This window comes from Phodopus roborovskii, unplaced genomic scaffold, assembly GCF_943737965.1.
Source record: "Phodopus roborovskii unplaced genomic scaffold, PHOROB, whole genome shotgun sequence".
Classification (NCBI taxonomy): Eukaryota; Metazoa; Chordata; class Mammalia; order Rodentia; family Cricetidae; genus Phodopus; species Phodopus roborovskii.
The window spans coordinates 9,291,771-9,309,251 of NW_026126599.1; the positions used below are offsets into that span (position 1 = coordinate 9,291,771).

General features: G+C 45.9%; 1 protein-coding gene across 1 annotated transcript; it reads right to left on the bottom strand.

Moving 5' to 3' along the window:
- Positions 1 to 515: 515 nt before the first annotated feature.
- On the bottom strand, positions 516 to 16,193 carry Medag (mesenteric estrogen dependent adipogenesis). The gene is made up of 5 exons (XM_051205251.1): positions 15,769 to 16,193; positions 7,289 to 7,398; positions 4,271 to 4,383; positions 3,854 to 4,139; positions 516 to 1,807 (listed from the first exon to the last, which is right to left on the bottom strand). Exons 1-5 carry the CDS (start codon positions 16,044 to 16,046, stop codon positions 1,683 to 1,685), a joined length of 912 nt encoding a protein of 303 aa, XP_051061208.1. The 5' UTR covers positions 16,047 to 16,193; the 3' UTR covers positions 516 to 1,682.
- Between the last annotated feature and the right edge of the window lie 1,288 nt (positions 16,194 to 17,481).

Consider the following 17,481-nt stretch of genomic DNA (forward strand, 5'->3'; position numbering starts at 1 on the left):
TTACAGAGGTGCAAATAAAATTCTGTTGGGTGAATCATTGAGTAAGTGACTTCAGAGTCAACTAAGAAATCTTAATGATGAAATTAATGTCCCAGATCTCCAGTTCCTTCCTGGGGCTGCTACTGACTATTTTCTCAATTCAGTTTCAAAAGAAAATTGTCAATCTTATGAATAGAGTTTTTATTTCCTCAGGGAAGAGCTTCATTCTTGGTGTGCATCAATGGTTTATTTCCACTGGTGGAGAGCTGGCTCATAATCCTTTATCATTTTTCTTTTTACTGAACTTAATACATATTTATCCTCCTGTGATGAAGTAGCACTTCGCTCCTTTTTTCTCCCCACAAACTTCCTTTCCTACCTCCAAAATCTCCATGGCCTGGCTCATTAAGGATCTCCTTGAGAAAGTGGTCCTGAAAGCCACACTTGTGCTGACATTTAGTGTGCTACAAAGAAAACCCACAGGCCTCAAGGGGAAGTCTCATAGCTTTTTGACCACAAATTTAATCAAGTACAGGTTGAATGCCAAGAAAAGTTTTAATTGTGCATATACAGTAGATAACCTTTCAGATATAAATGTTAGGCCACCAGTAGTGTTATCAAAATATGTAACATGGGAACACGTTATTAAAGGACAGAAAAAATGATACACATGGTCCATAAATCTGCTTTCTTATGACTATTTGCAGGAATTCACAAATGCAAAACTTTGTGTTTGATTTTATGAGACTGAATCTTCTGTAGTAATAGCCCAGGCTGGTCCTTATATAGCCAGTGGGATCTTGAAATTCTGCTGCCTCCAGCTCCCAAGTACTGGGATTACAGGTGGGTACCACGCCTGGGCGCTCACATAAGCATTTACACATAGACTGGATAATGTTTTCCTTTAAGTGAATCTCACTGGAGCTGTGAGGCAGAAAAGTTTGCTGATGTCCGATGTACTTCGGTAATGGCTTACTTTTCTTTCCATGTTAAGATTTCTAAAAGCATATTTCAAATGCCAATTTGCATGGTGTGCCTGCAGGGGGGAGGGCATGGTCTTGTCACTGCTTGATAGCAGCACCACCTGGCTTTACATTCCAGGCAGGGCTCATCCTGCCACCCTGCAGGTCATTCAGCAGTCAGTATCTTGAATGTCCTCAAGGTTTCCCGTGGGTGGGACGAAAACCCATACTCATCTCCAAGTGAAATGTGATATAGGCTTTGCCTAACACACTTGCAAGAGAAGAGCTTGAGCCAGGCCTTCTGGGGCAGTGAGTCTCAAAGTGTATCCCAAGCAGAGGGCCATTCTGTGACCCATGATGCACCAGGATTAACATCCTAGCCAGGTACCTCCCACAGAAGTTGCCAGGAAAGTCCCCAGAGTGCCAGGCAAAGTTCAGGTTGGTAGGCTCTGGAGAAGTCCTCAGATTCCTCAGAGAGATGTTCAATGTCAATGGCATCCCATGCCATAGGGACAAAACCATTCTATCCCATAATCATAACCCTGATGGGAGGCAGCTGCACTGGGCCAGCCAGGGCACCATGCCCAGGGAAATGGGGAAAAAGGCCCTCTCTAGACCCTTGGAGGACCAGAGACTGGCAAAGGGATGGAAATGCTCACTTCCTTCCTCCTCTTACCCCTTCAACCTGCTGTCTGCCACAGACCTTCAGTCAAAGGGCGACAGCTAGAATGTTCAGACCAATCACATAAATTGGCTGGATGACTCTTCAGATTCCAGAACACTTGGAAATGATAATTCTGCCAAGAGTGGCTCTGTAACCGATGATCTGGGTGACAGGTTGCAGTTAAAGACATCATCTATTGAACCTAAAAACACAGTAAATAAGGTGTTCATAATTGCATCACTGCAGGAAGAAAAGGCACCTTTAAAGCTCATTCAAAATAGCCTCCTCAATAACTAATAGAGAATCCTAGCTTCCACTGGGACACTCAAAAAGCTAAATAGAAATGTGCTGATTTTTGCTATCAGTGCTATTTCTGTTGGTTGGGTGTGATGGCACATGCCTTTAATTCCAGCACTCAGGAGGCAGAGGCTGGTAGATAAATCACTGTGAGTTCATGGCCAGCCTGGTCTACAGAGCATAGTTTCAGCTAGCCAGGACTACATAGTGAGACTCTATCACAAAGTATAAAAGAGGCTGACTGACACCATTACTCTGGTTGCTACTTGCTTTCTATTGGCCTGGAGATTTAGGTAAAGAGCAAGTATTGGGAGACAGATGCTTAGGACAGAGTCTGTTTGCTGGTTGGTTTATTCATCTTGCGGCTAAGGATGAAAACAAGGGCTTCCCACATGCCTGGCAAGCATTCTTCTACTGAGTTATACTCCCAGCTAGAGGTCAGCTTCTGATATGGACAGAACAGACTGGCCGTCTTGGTGGGCCGCCAGTTAGTCTGAGAGCTGGATGCCAGGCTTGGCAACCTGCCAGCGCGACAGGTGTGTTGTAGCTGTGCCATCTGTAGTGCAGGGGCTGTCCTCTCCATTGCTGTAGAGCAGAGGAAGCCCTAGACCTGGCTCAGGGGAAACTTTCTAGGATGTGTGGCACTCATGCCACACATGCCCTAGTGGAAACCATAAGCAGGTACAGGGACAGAAGCTGAGTCACAGTGAAACAGGCATGCTATCCAGGATGCTGGGGCTAGTGGGTGAGCCTGAGGACCAGACAGATGTGGCTCAGTCGAAGCAAGGGGAGACCACCCACGGCACTTTTGGTTGTGATGTAACAGAGAGAGCACAGGCAGACAGATAATGTTAAGACAGCATAGGGTAGGGGTGGGGATGGTGTGGGGAGTGAAACAGACAGCCGGAAATGGAGGGGAAAACAGACATTGAGAGAGAAAGAAAAGCAAGAGAAAGAGGGAAAGGGAACAGGAAGGAGGGAGGAAGGAAAGAAGGGAGGGAGGGAGAGAGGGAGGAAGACAATTTCCAGGCCCACCCAAGCCCTGAATCTGGAAGTGCTCTGGGGCCCAGACTAGCTACCCCTCAGAGATAGGCTCACAGAGGAAGAAACCTTCTGTCTGAGCCAAGTGCATTTCAAAACCAAAAACCCACCATATGTCATGTTAGATTGCAAAATGAGTCCTTCCCAGGAGTTATTCTTGTTCTATCCCAGAACCCTTCTAAACACACTGTTAAGACCCAGACCACAGCCACTGAGACATGCAAGCTGACTGACGGCTCTGTTATCCGGAGTGCACGCAGATGAAATAGAGGAGACAGCACTCTTCCAAAATAATTTAACTCTGTGTGCTGAAGTGAGCACAGATATTCAGATTTAATAGATTTTTCATTTAAATTAGCCTTCTGCATTTGCTGCATCATATAATTGATATGTCATAAAAGTACTAATCTTCCTTTTTCTTTCCTTTGTTCTTTGCTCCTCTTTTCCTTTCTGTCTGAAACAGGATCTCTCCCCACCCCGCATGTTGCCTAGGCTAGCCTCAAACTCCTGGACTCAAGTCATCCTCCAGCCTCACCCTCACAATCAGCTAGAATATGGGTGCTCACCATTGTACCCTGCTTCTCTTTGGGCTAACAAACACCCCAAGTTGCAACTATCATCAGGTTTGTTATTTTGTTGTTGTTGTTGTTTTGTTTTGTTTTGTTTTTTGCTTTTTGCTTTATTTTTGTTACTGAACTCATTATGTAGCCATTGTTGATCTGGAACTCCCTCTATAGAGCCAGTTGGCATTGAACTCATAGAGATCCATCTGCCTCTACCACCCATTGTTCTCTTTGGTCTGGAAGCAGATCTCTGGCATTTCCATTAGTGGCCGCTTGGGTCTCGAAGCTACTATGTACCCTTTGAACTAGCCACCTTTCCCATACCCTGAGAGTGTGCAACAACGTACCTCTAGATGTGACACTAAACTTTCGATCAGAGAAACTGCTCCTCCGGATTAATGGTTCACTCATTTTTTCCAGAAATAACTTAATGGTTTCTTTCTTTTCTGGGTTCATGCTTGTCAAGTTGAGAACCTTTCCTTGTACTTTTACAGTGGAATTGCTGAGCCCAAACCAGTAAAGGAAATCAAACAGGGCATCTGCCTTGAATTCGTAGGCAAAGCTCAAATTCTCTCCATTCAGCACTTTAGTTCCCGGAGGGAAGAAATTCTTCACTACTTCCTGGAAATCAAACTGAAGGAGAGAAAAGTTACATGACACGGAGGACAAAACCGTCACGGACATACAATCAACCACAACCCGGACGTCCGCTGTCTTGCTCTCCCAGGAAAGGAAGCAGTTCTCCTGCTGAAAGTACAGCTCACCTGAAGTCTGTAGCTTTCTCCAATCACTGAGGAGATGGCCATGTCCATCCCTTGCTCTATCTGTCTTCTTATCTTGGGGTGCCTTGTGTTCACAAGAAACGCATAGGTCCTTTCTAGAAGTCAGCAAGCAGAAGTCAGACAAAGTGTTTGTGCGACATGAACACACTTCCTCCGACTAGCAAAAGCGTGCTGGAGCCGCTGGAGAAGGTTTTATGCATCTATTCTCTTTCCTGCCAGCTTCCTCAGGTGCCTGGCCAGATTTCTAGCAATGTTCCCCAGACCTTTGTAAATTTGAAAGCTGCTCTGGGCTACTGTGAAAGCAGGTTTTGGGATCAGCTACCTTGGAAATCATGAGAACTTCCTCTCCACAGTGTGCCTCCTATGTGGAGAAGGTTCTTTTGCAACGTTTTGCATTGGTTTATTGATTGAGTGTGTGGGTGTGAGAGTGTTTGTGTGTGCGAGGGAGAGAACACTCAAAGGCTCAGTTCTCGCCTCTACATGGTGATTTCCAGGACAGAATTTGGGCTCCCTAAGCCTGTAAGCCAGTAGTTGTCAACCTGTGGGTCACAACCCTCATGGGGTTCGCCTATCAGATATCCTATATATCAAATAATTACATCATGATTCATAACTAGCAAAATTACAATTATGTAGTAGCAACCATAGTTTTATGGTTGGAGTCACCACAACATGCAGACTTGTATTAAAGGGATGCAGCATTAGGAAGGTTGAGAACCATCTCCATTGCTCCAGACTAGAGTAAAAACACCAAGGCATTGGAGGTGGAGTCTGCCCCCCAATTCCCAGTCTTACCCAACACATACAATATAAACAAATGGAAGGTTGTTTCCCCATTTAAAAATGGAATCTTATTAACTACTAATCTCTTTTCCAGCCCAGGAATCAAGCCCAAATTACTTGAGCAGTCAAGGTAAGACATGCATGCCGGTCTTGTCTAAAGGTATGGACAGCTGTTATGTGAGTTTGAGAATATTCTATTGTCTTTGCAATATCTCAGAAGCAAAACCCATGGGCCAAAGACAAGTGTTCAGATTTTTAAGAGATGCATCTTTCTTGAAGATTTATTTATTTTTATCTTTGTGTATGGATGTTTTGGCTGCATGTATGTCTGTGTACCCTCAGAGGCCAATAGAGGATATCATATGCCTAGAACAGTAGTTACAGCTGGTTGTAACTCCACCTGGGTCCTGAGAATAGAACCTGGGTCATCTGGAAGAGCAGCCAGTGCTCCTAACTGCTGAGCCATCTCTCCAGCCCTGAATGCAATTATACTACTCTCACTCATTTTTAGTTTTCCCCCCATGTTTTCCCTTCTGAATTTTTTAAAAGGAACTTTAGATAGAAACCACCTTACATGCTATTTGAGACTCGAGATAAAATAAAATTGAGCAGACTAGTTGGAACCTAGAATTGAATTTTATGCAAATCAACCAAGACCTTTTAAATTAAAGGCGCATAAAAACCCAGGTCTAGCCTATCCCACAGCTGGGCAGGTTGCACACTGAACCATTACACACCTGTCAATCTGCATGTTTACTATGATAGACTTCTAGAAGAAGGCAGTGCTTATCTCCAGAACATGGTAACTCCTACCTAATTTGCATAAAGTGTAGTCTAGAATAGCAGTAGGGCTGACATGTTGCCTTAGTTACGGTCATCGCCGTGTAAGCTTAGCCATCTTTTGTTTTTTATATTATAGAACTTTTCTCACAGTTGGCTAGCTGTTGGGGCCTGTACTTCCTTCTGTAGATGTTATCATGCAATTATACACTCTCTGTGGATCTCTTTGTACAGATTCCATCTTGTGCCATTCTTGGAATTTTGATTAAAATGCTTAAGTAGGAGTTCTTTTTAAATACAGTTTATTTTTATTTCATGTGGTCATGTTTTGTCTGTGTGGAGGTGTCAGATCCCCTGAAACTGGAGGTACAGGCAGTTATGAGTTGCCATGTAGGTGCTGGGAACTGAACCTGGGTCCTCTGGAAGAACTGCCAGTGCTGTTAACCACTGAGCCACCTCTACAGCCCCCTTAACTAGGAGTTCTTATTCTTTCTTTAGATTCTTCCTGAGAGAGCAAGTCAGGGAGTGCACAGTATATATGTGAGTTACAATCTTAGAGACCTGGCCAGCTTTCTGGACATCACTAAGCCAGAGCACAAGTGGTACTAGGGTGCTAGGGTGTGGCTGGTCACATGGAGCTAACCACTGCTGGCTGTGCTCTGGCCTTTCCTGTAAATAGTATTCTGACTTTGAGGTAGGGATGATGAACGGAAAATGCTCCAGTAACCACCTGAGAGAGGAAGGTTGAGGAATGGGCCAGTCACTACCCTAAATTCACTTTAAGAATACAACTTAGGGGCTGGAGAGATGGCTCAGAGATTAAGAACACTGGCTATTTTCCCAGAGGGCCCATGTTCTATCCCCCAAACCCACAAGGCAGCTCACAACCATCTATAATTCCAGTTCCAGGAGATCCAATGCCCTTTCTGGTCTCCAAGGGTACCAGGCATGCAAGTGGTACATAGATATATGTAAAGACAAAAACACCCACCTATATAAAATAAATTGAAAAAATAAGAATTGTAAATTATTTAAAAATCATTATTAACTATACCTACTTTCATGTTCAAAAGCATCCCCATTTGTTTGATAGGTCCTGTAGGCCATTGAGCCAGCTAGTGACAGTAAAGCATGCCTCAGACACAGTATGTAATTCACAAAGAGTTTCACCAACCATCCCTACAACCCCAGAAGGCCCAGAATGTCAGATCATCTGACGGCTCCATGTCAGGTCGCTTCCTGCCTGAATAGGAAGTGAGAAGTCAGAGACAGGGGTTTCCATCATTAGAAGTTCACTGAGCCAGCATGTGCAGTGCCTCAAATGGATGCACATAGCAGGCTGTTTGCTGCTTCCCTTGACAGAGCTGACATCTACCCACGCTTCTTTGGGCCACCACCCAGCAAGGCAGGGCCAAAGGAGATTATTTATATACCTACCTTTTGAGATGTCCTTCTTGGTCTGCACGTTAATGAAGAATAGCATGGGCTTGCTCAGTATCGTTTCCCTGTAGTCTTTATAATCAGAGTAGGTGGTCAGTTCCACATATCTATGGAAAAAGCAGAAGTAGCTGCAGATGTAGCATCCATTCCCCCGTGAGGAAGGGGATGCACTGACTGGACATGAGCCTACCTCAGCCATGGTCTTTGAGGGATGTTTCCTAAACTGTGTCCTAATAGAGGTCACCATATCTCATACACATCAGAAAATCACCTTTGGGTCATTGCTGAGTGGCTGAGGGGGTCTATGGTCCTTGGGGTGACTTGATATCAATGTGTTGTTGCTTTCAGAGAAGCCTTTACCAGATGAGGCCAACGTCACACACTGTGTGGGCAAAGCTCATCTGAAGCTGTCAGAGCCCTTAGTCCCCCTGGATCAATAATGAACACTGGCATCTCACCATCTCTTTCACACTCTCCCATGTTCTCCCTCTCTATGTTCCTCTTCCTCTCTGTGTCTGTCTGTCTCTCTGATGTGTGTCTCTCTCCTTCTCTGTCTCTCTGTCTCTGTCTCTCCCTGTGTATGTGTGTATACATCTCTTTTCCTGTCTCTCTGTCTCTCTCTCTCTGTGCTCTGCTTCTGTTTCTCTGGTGGCCAGGTCTAGCCCAGGCTGGCCATGTTCAGTCTACTACTTTCTTTCTCTGCTCTGGACTCTGGCTGCTCTCTCTCTCTCCAGCAACTACAATAAAAACCTTCTCCTTAACCACAAAAACAGCAACAATAAAAATGAACAAAACTAAAGAGGTAGGATTCATTGAGTCTTCTCTAGTGGATTCATCTGCCTAATAGGTCTGGAATTTCCTATCTCCTCTCCACTTATCCCATCTAATCCCAAGATAGCACAACCTCCTGTGTGGATCACACCATTAATCATTTTCCCTACAAACTATTACTAATTCACATTTCCTCTACCCTCAGCTTGTGTAATTACAACAATCAAACTGTTAATGGATTTCTGCCCATATCCTCATTAAGTTTAGCTTCCTTAGTTTTACTCTGTTATTCTACCCAGAATATTTTACTTAGAAAGCTCTCTCTGAGCCCTGACTCTCATCTTTTGAGTTAGCTTTCATCCACTACCCTCCAATTTTCCCAAACAGCCTTTATCTGCTTCTATGTGGCTAATAAAAAGATCCCAGTGCAAACTGGCTCCTTTCAGGCGTGTGGTAACCTGGGTGAGAATGGCCCCCATAGAACCATATGCTTGAATGCTTGGCTAATGGAACTTTTAGAGAAGAATTAGGAATCGTGTGGCCTTGTTGGAAGAGGCGTGTCACTGGGGACAGGTTTCAAAAGCCAGTGTCAGACCCAGTCTCTCTCTCTCTCTCTCTCTCTCTCTCTCTCTCTCTCTCTCTCTCTCTCTCTCTCTCTGTCCGTCTGTCTGTCTGTCTCTGCCTGCTGCCCTAACATCAGAATGTAAAGTTCTCAGCTACTGCCCAGTACCACCCCTGTCTGCTTCCTGCCGTGATGGTGATGGACTAACACCCCAATGCTTTCTCTGACAAGAGTTGCCTTCAGTAGGTGGGTACCGGCCAGGGGAGAATGCCCAGCAGGGGAGGGTGCTGAGCAGGTGAGGTGCCCACCACCAGGCAGCAGAAAAGGTCAGCTTCTGCTTGTCTCCTGGCTTGACTTCCCAGAAATACTGGATTATCAGACTGGAGTTGAAGAGTGGGGCCTCTAAAACTGTTTCCTTCTCCTCTCTCTCTCTCTCTCTCTCTCTCTCTCTCTCTCTCTCTCTCTCTCTGTGTGTGTGTGTGTGTGTGTGTGTGTGTGTGTGTGTGAGATCTGCCCGCCCATTTAGCACTCTCAGCATCTTCCCTAAGGCAATCCCTTTTGCCTCTGTCTGCAGTCTGATGGCGGCTCTCTAGAAGAAGCCCCTGGGGCTCAAGTGCAATGGAGGCCCCAAAGGAGCAGCTTCACACGATTTTCTGATGACACCACAACAGCCTGGTGCTTCTTTCACCCTGTAAGATCATCTAATTGACATCTAACTGGAGACATTCTTGAATTCTTCTATCACCAAATTGTCTTCCAACAAATCCGCAATACCAGAAAAAGGCAGAAATGTCAAGTCAGAAACAACCATTAGCGGGAAGAGCAAACAGGTCCCTTAGAATTCTGTGGAAGGTTCTTTACAGTGCCACAGGGCTCAGAGAGCTGTGGTTGGATGCAATCAGAGAACAGGATTAAGGAAGTCACGTATTGAGGCTATGTGCAAACTACACATAATTCTGTACTGTATATCATGAGCCAAATGAAACAGCTGGACAGTAAAAGCAGGTCTGGCCGAACTGACCATCCCTTGACAATCTGAAGGCCATTTAAAGGGCCATTCATCCCAGGTGTATGCAAACACTGACTATCTGAGAATTTTGACAGCGTATTTTATAGAAATTCCCTATATCTAACCTGGCCACAAAGAAGAACCACTTGTTAACCCTTGTTAACCATCCAGAAGATACCGGAACAATCGGATGACACCACATCTGAACACAGTGCTGCAATCTGCAATACCTAGACAGTGGAGCTAAAGAGCTCGAAGTCTAAATGAGGGCAGGTGAGTAGCATATGCCGCCTGGATACTCAGGACAAAGGGATAAGCCACATGCTGTGGTGGGAAGGAATGGAACGAAAGGCAGCATCATGCGATTCTCAATGGTACACAATTTAAAATGTGCAGTCTGTTGATTCTTGAAGCTTTCAGTTTAGTACTTTTTACCTGAGTTAACCACAAATAGCTTCAGTGAAGGGATGCTACTCTACATCATTAATTTTTCCATTCCCAGCTCCCAGTTATGGTCCCTTTGTCTAATGTGTCAAAATTCCAACGAAATAAGTAAATGTGGGTGGTTATTTGAAATTTACGATTATAAACTTGGAATATAAAAATCAAGAAACCAAAAAGGTCACGGGGTCTCCTCATTCAGTTCCACAGGTGTTTCAGTATCTGCCTGGCATTTAGTTATTGCTTTTAATTCAGGATGTCTTACTAGGTGACATTAGGGACCAGTTATTTCATGTTTAATCATGAACCCTTCTGAATTAGTAATGCAAATATCACCTCCGTGCACTGAATATTATATTTGCTAAAGTTATCATGGGGGTAGCAAAATGTAAACAACTTTAAGGTTACTTTGAGATAACAGGTCCTTTCAACTATCATTTCTTCATTTTACACTGTCCCCAAACTACTTTTAGATTGTAACTTTCTAAGCCTGACCTCAAGGCAAAGATCAGAGGGTAGGATAATTTCAGAGAAAGCCATGTTTCAAAATAAGATGTAATTTGTGTCTAAGCTCAGTGGTGTGTAAACTCTATTCCAGAACCAAGGCTCACTGTGACTACAAAACACAGTTAACTGTGACCCTGAGCCATATCTCTCTGTGACCCATTGTGAGGTGGGTCTTCTAACACAAATATGAGAACGGAAATACCTTTGACACCAAGAGCCACAAGGTGCATTTCAATGTGCAATAGGTAGAGTTAGGAGTCCTTCTTACTCTGGGTGTAGTCCCTGGACCAATAGCATCAGCATTGTTCGTATTCAGGCATCTGCACTGGCCTGCCCTTGGGGTTCTGACAAGATACACCCTCAGCTGCAGCCACTAAGAGCACCACCTGTGCACATTTACTACGTTCTCTTTTTAAAGGTCCCGCCCCCTCCCATCTTTCTTTCTCTCCCTCCCTCTCTTCCTCTCTCCTTCTCCCTTCCTCCCTCCCTCACTTCCCTTTCCCCCTCTCTTCCACCACTCTTGTCCCCAGGGAGCATTCTCTGGTCCCCTCTCTGCTTATCTCCCAGCTGGTGGACTGTGGATGGGGGCAGATTCTATATTTTCTACCTTAAAAATCTCTGCCTTTAGTTCCTTTAAATGGCTGGTTTATACTCAGTGTGAACAACTGATGGAAATGCAGTCATTGATTTGGGGTCCTCTGGAAGTGTGAGAAGCTGCCCCTGGCCATTGAGAGGCAGACAGCTTCTTGTTTGTAGCAGGCAATGTCCTAAAAACACTGGCATAGTCTGACAGTGCTACTTAGAAACTATGGGTCAGCTGATCCCACCATCTTCCACGGGTTCACTATTAACTCTCATTTTCCCTTCATAAAAAAACAAACAACAATAGCATCCACATGGTAAGATTTCACAAGATGACACTGGTGAAATACTTTGTACCCTTCTGGGAACCCATATCAATATTAGTAGCCACACTTCTTTTATTTATTTATTTAGATTACCCAGCAACCTCTTTCATGCCAGGAGAGCAGTGCACAGGCAGAATATGAGGCTATGTTTGCAAACATTGTCAAGCATAGCAGTATAGGCTGCATCCTTGCAGAACGACCTGTGTGTGTGTGTGTGTGTGTGTGTGTGTGTGTGTGTGTGCGTGCGTGTATGAGCATGGTGTGTGTGTGGTGTGTGTATGTGTGTGGGGGGTGTGGTGTGAATGAGCATGGTGTGTGTGTGTGTGTGTGCGTGTGTGTATGAGCATGGTGTGTGTGTGTGGTGTGTGTATGTGTGTGGGGGGTGTGGTGTGTATGAGCATGGTGTGTGTATGTGTGTGTATGAGCATGGTCTGGTGTGTGTGCGTGTGGTGGGTGTATGTATGTTTGTTGGGGTACGTGTGTGTGGGAGCATGGTGTGTGTGTGTGTGTGTGTGTGTGTGTGTGTGTGCACATGATGGTCAATGTGGGTTGGCCTTTGAAGGCACTTGGGAACCACTATATAAGGGGCAGTGTCCTGAGCAGGCTTTAGCTATGACATGAACAGAAATCTTGAACTTAGAAGAAAAATGATGGTGGTAAAGATTTTCTCATTAATTCCACAAATTAAGACAAGTATTTCAAAGCAGGTATTCACAGCATCTTTGTGGCCATCACTAAGAACCAGGAAAGGCTTGGCTTCTGTGGTTTACTTAGTGTTGTGTTTAGAACATGTTTAAGTATTGGAAAGAAGAACCTGAGGAAGGAGAACAGATGTCCCCAGTGAGGGACATCTTTGGATGTCAGGGCAATGGCTCTTAGCATTCTGCGGTTTCCTGGGAAAGGACTCCAGGAGAGGAAGAGGCCCTGTGTCTTGATTACATTATAGACTTATTCCACACCCAAAATGCTCATCATGGGAGATAAAAACCTAATGAGTAGAGCAAGGATTCTTATCCACACATCTTGGAGAATCTGTGTTGGCCAGGGACCCTGGGACTGCATCTACATTTCTGGAAAGGTCTATGTCCAGTTCTCAAAGGCCCCATGGTCCAAAGTGCTTAGGAACCTGCCCCTGCCTCTCTCAATACCGGGGCAGCTGTTCTCAGTTAGATGCCATCCCACACCTAAGGCAGGAATGTGGTAGCTGCAAAAAAGACAAAAATTCTCTGGTGTCCATCACCTCAGCTTGTCACGGCAAATGTGAAGTTTGTACTGTGGACAAGTAGACTCTGCAGATGCCAGACACATTGAAACCAGGCTGATCACCTACACCAGTTGCCCGGCTTTGAGGAAATCCAACTGGAGTGCTATACTAAGAACACTTGAAATTGGTGACTCCTGTGCCACAGTAGCAATCACATCAAACTGGAGGCTATTATAGATAGCTTATGTACATGCATACATATATATGAAGAGAGAGAGAGAGAGAGAGAGAGAGAGAGAGAGAGAGACTTCACTTTGGTGTATATATTGACAGAAGTAGTGTATGCTGTTTAGACAGACATCTTGGATCCACTTGGTTTGGGTTATGCACACTTTTCATATTGCACTCAGCCACACCCTTACTTGCAAACTACACACACACACACACACACACACACACACACACACACACACACCAGAACAATGCACCTAGCAACCTGGAATAACAGCCTGCATGGAGCTGCAGCCCCACACTGGGAAGAGTGGAATAACTTTCTCCCCCACTTAACAGTCATCAAACTAAAATTCTATTTAATTATACACTAGTCAGACAATTGAAGGTGAAGGTGATCTGGGCTGGACTAGTTTGGGGTGCATTAACAATAAAGCAAACTGTGCCCTCTGATGAACTATTAGGAAGAATCTTCGAATTACCGTCTTATGCCCGTGCATTATCAACAGTGCAGATGATGGAAATAAGATGCAACATGGAAAGGATCATGTGCAGTGAGCAGCAGCTTACATCACCCAAGCCCAGAGACCCACCCAAACTGCAGCCCTTAGAAACCAGCTCCTCTGTTCTCTTATGATCTCCACAGGGACCAGACACACAGAAGACAAACATACATACAAGCAGGCAAAATGCTTACACAATAAAAATAATTTTAAAAATGAAAAAGGAACCAACTCCTCCTTCCTTTCCACTGTATAAAGAAGCCCCAGGCAATATGGGGCTTGAATGCCTTCATTCAAGTGGTCCACTCACTCTTAACGGCATTATTCTTGACTAATTTGTACTATTGTTTCGATTTGAACAAAGTTGCCCTGGGGCTGGAGAAATGACTCATCACAAGGGTCTGTAACTCTCGCTCCAGGGGATCTGCTGCCTGTGGCCTTCGCTGGCATCACACACACATGCACACACCCACATTCAAATACACCTACACCTAATTTTAAAATAGAAAAAAAAAAAAAAAAAAAAAAAAAAAAAAAAACCTCTTCCCTATTACTTTGTGATCATTTCTTTTAATAAAATTCTAAGAACCTGGAAACATCCAGGTCAGACCTGGGGCAAGGATAATGCTGTCTTCAAAGTCAATGCCAACTCAATCCACCTTGCAGATCCCAGCCGAAGAATCTTGAGAAGGCTAAATTCAGCATCCTTCCACCTCTAGCTGCTGCACAGAGCTCAGTCCTCCACCCAGAAAGCACTCCCTCCCAGCCCTCTTCAGGCTACCCACACAGTTAGAAAAGCTCCTACCATGACATGGCCCCTACAAAAAGACACGATTCTAATTCCATTTTTAAATCTTTCTTTGGGAGCCTCTGTAACTCCAGGGTATGGAAGCCCTCACTCACACAATTGTCTATGTGAGGAGAAGCAAGTGTGTGAAAAATGCAATTGCACCCTGGTCTGTGCCATCCACTGATTGCAACTACACTTTAACTTGCCCAGGAACCACTTTTATAAAGCTGTTGAAAGAAAAAAAATTAATGATAAGCCTCAAATCTATTCCAAAATATCCAGTATCATGTGCTAATTAGGAGAGCTGATTCTGTCAACTGCCTTACCTTAACCTCAGTTCATTTCGAACATTGTGTGTGAGTGTGCGTGTGCATGTAGGTGCACCAATGCATACATGTCCCCCTTATTAGTGTCAAATAGGTTCTCTCACTGAACCCAGAGCTTGTCAGTTTAGAGACATGGTGGAGGCCAGCAAGCCCCAGTAACTGTCCCGTCTTCACACCCAGCACTAGGGTCCCAGGCACCCGTACATTTTCATGCGAATGCTGAGAATCCGAACTCAAGTCTCTCACTTGAGGTACTGAGCCATCTCCCCACCTAAACCTGCATTCTTACTTAGCTCTCCCCACTTCCACTTACAAACTGGCATTTTCATTGCCCTCCCAAAGATAAATTCTTGGTAGGGAGTGTTTTCTCAGGCATTCAAAAAGCATGCCATCCCGAGGGTTCAAAGAATGCGTTATCAGTATCTCTCGGCTCCACCCTCTCCACAGGGCACACATCAAACTTTCCCAGGGGCAGACACAGCATATCTTCACACCTGGCAAGCTGTATCACTCACACTCCAGACCCACCTGGTTCTGGGGCACTCAGCACCCTACTAACCATGGTGACCCAGTCAAGTGGAATTTAGCATGTGTCCCTTTGGCCACAACAGTTCCTGAGGACCATTGGATGAAGGCTGGGATCTCACAGTGCTCTGCAGCAAGCCAGGAAGATATATACCTTGTGCTTATGTCTGCCCAAGCTGGCTTGCCACTGAAGAGGCAACAACCGCTCTGGGCTGGGCTTCTGGAGACTTTGTTTTCCTCTCTACTATGGTTGCTTGGTTTAAGAAACACCAAGAGAGCAATTGCCCCCACCCCATGACCTTTTTTGCATGATTCTGCTGAATAGTTATTGGTGTTCAGAACCAAAGCTAGGTGTGAAGGTCCACATCCCAGACCTCGCCTGAGGGGTGTGCCTGTGACTAAGCTCATCTGACCCACTTAATGGGCATAATGGAAAAAGCAGCCACCAGCTGGAATGTTGGGTGGGGCTGAGTGTGCGCCCACCCTTTCCTCCCTACACTGTCAGCATGACACCCTTCTTAACTTCAAGAAAAAGCACCCTTTAGGCACCCTTCTTAGCTACAAAAAAAAAAAAAAAAAGAGGGCTTGGGTCGGCGGATGTCAGGGAGGATGGCCAGGTCTCCTGGAGAGGGGACAGAGGCCAGGTAGAAGATTTGCAAGGACAGAGCTACAGGCTAGGGCAAACGGCGTGGCCACCCACCTCTTGATGTGGCTGCTAAGGCGGTAGAGCTGCCCGTCGAAGCTCACGAGGCCGTCCCCAAAGACGTTGAAGCCCCCTCTCATGCCCACCGATTCCCCGGGCCCAGGCACCAGGAGCTGCTCACCACGCAGCTGGAAGGCACCAGGCTGTAGGCGGAGCAGCTGCGACAGGGGCAACAGGGCCAGCTCACAGTCACAGGTCCACAGGCTGCGGAGCTCCCCGGACGAAATGGAGGTCAGGCTGGGTCTAGCCACAGGCTCGCACGCTGCAGTGGCCATAGCCAGGCTGTAGCTCCGTTCCCTTCCTACCGTGAGAGTTTCCAAGTGGGAAGATTAAGTTTGTCTGTCTGCCGACTACTGCACACAACAGTCGCTTTGTAGCCCTCCCGTCACCCTGAAGGCTGCCCACCCTCAAGGAGTGCTGAAGACAGGGATCAGAGAAAGCGGTCCTGCGCTGCACAACCCCTTTTATCAGGCACCGGGCACGCCCCTCTGGCCCCCAGGCAGGACCCCAGATGCTCCACTCCTGCAGAGCAATCAGCATTTCATAACTTGGCACACTCCCACCTCGCCTGCTCACGGCCAAGACTAACTTAGTCATCCCACTGGGGTCAGACACTCAGCCCCAGCGTGGGGCCCTCCCTGCCTGGTGCTCACTGCCTGGTGCAACATCTTCCCCAGGACAGATGCTCAGGCCATGAGCAGCGCCCATCCATCCCCCAAGTGCTACTGCTCCCAGGATCCCTGACCACTTCTCCACCTGGGGCGCAGGGGCTGTCAGAGCTCAGGCTGGGAGTCCCACCTGCATCTAGATTCCCCATCTCATGCCCAGTCTCAAGTCTTCAGCTTCCTTTTCTTCATCCTCTTGCTTCTGCTGCCCCAGAGACCCTTGGTGGCTATGTGTTTTGGATTCAAGGCAGAAGACTCCTAGCAGGCCTCCCTCATGGGCTGAGCTCCCCGTACCAAAATCAGAGCATCAGTTTATAGATATTTGGGTGCTCTAGTTATGTGCTCACAAGTTCCCTGAGGGCCGAAAGAATTGTCCCTTTCTATTTAATTAAATGAATAACAACCACCGTCCAACTGCTGGTCTAAGAGAGGAGCAAGCAAGTTTCCCAACAACACACTGACTGAGGGGAAGTCTCTGCTCTAGGTAAACCTGCATGAGCAGGCAGGAAACTCCAGGCAGCACTGAGGAGTCCTGAAGGCAGAAGCTGAAAAAGCAAGTAGAACGTAGAACTCCTATATTAAATTTTTCTCTGAGTGCCCCCGGAGTGCCTAGGTTTAATGGAATCAGACAAAAACGTGTCTGCTATCCTTTGTTGATTCTTTATTGTTTTGAAGATTTTAAGTTATTCTTATCGTGTGTATGAATGTTTGCCTGCGTGTACGTACGTACGTGCACAGCAATGAGTACAGTACCTGCAGAAGCCAGAACACATCAGTCAGATCCCCTGGAACCAGGGTGACAGCCGCCATGTGGTGCTGGGAACTGAACTTGGATCCTCTGTGAGAGCAGTGAGGGCTCATAACCACTGAGCCGTCTCTCCAGCCCCCGGTGTTGTAGGATTTTTATTCTTTCCTCGTTTAACAGTAAATGCAAGTTGTGTTTCAAATGGCTTTGCCTTTGTAAACTGTATTTCAAACCTCTATGCTATTTTCCATCAAGGGAATGTGCCCTTGTTTGTCTAGCCTTTTCTTTCCTGGAACACTG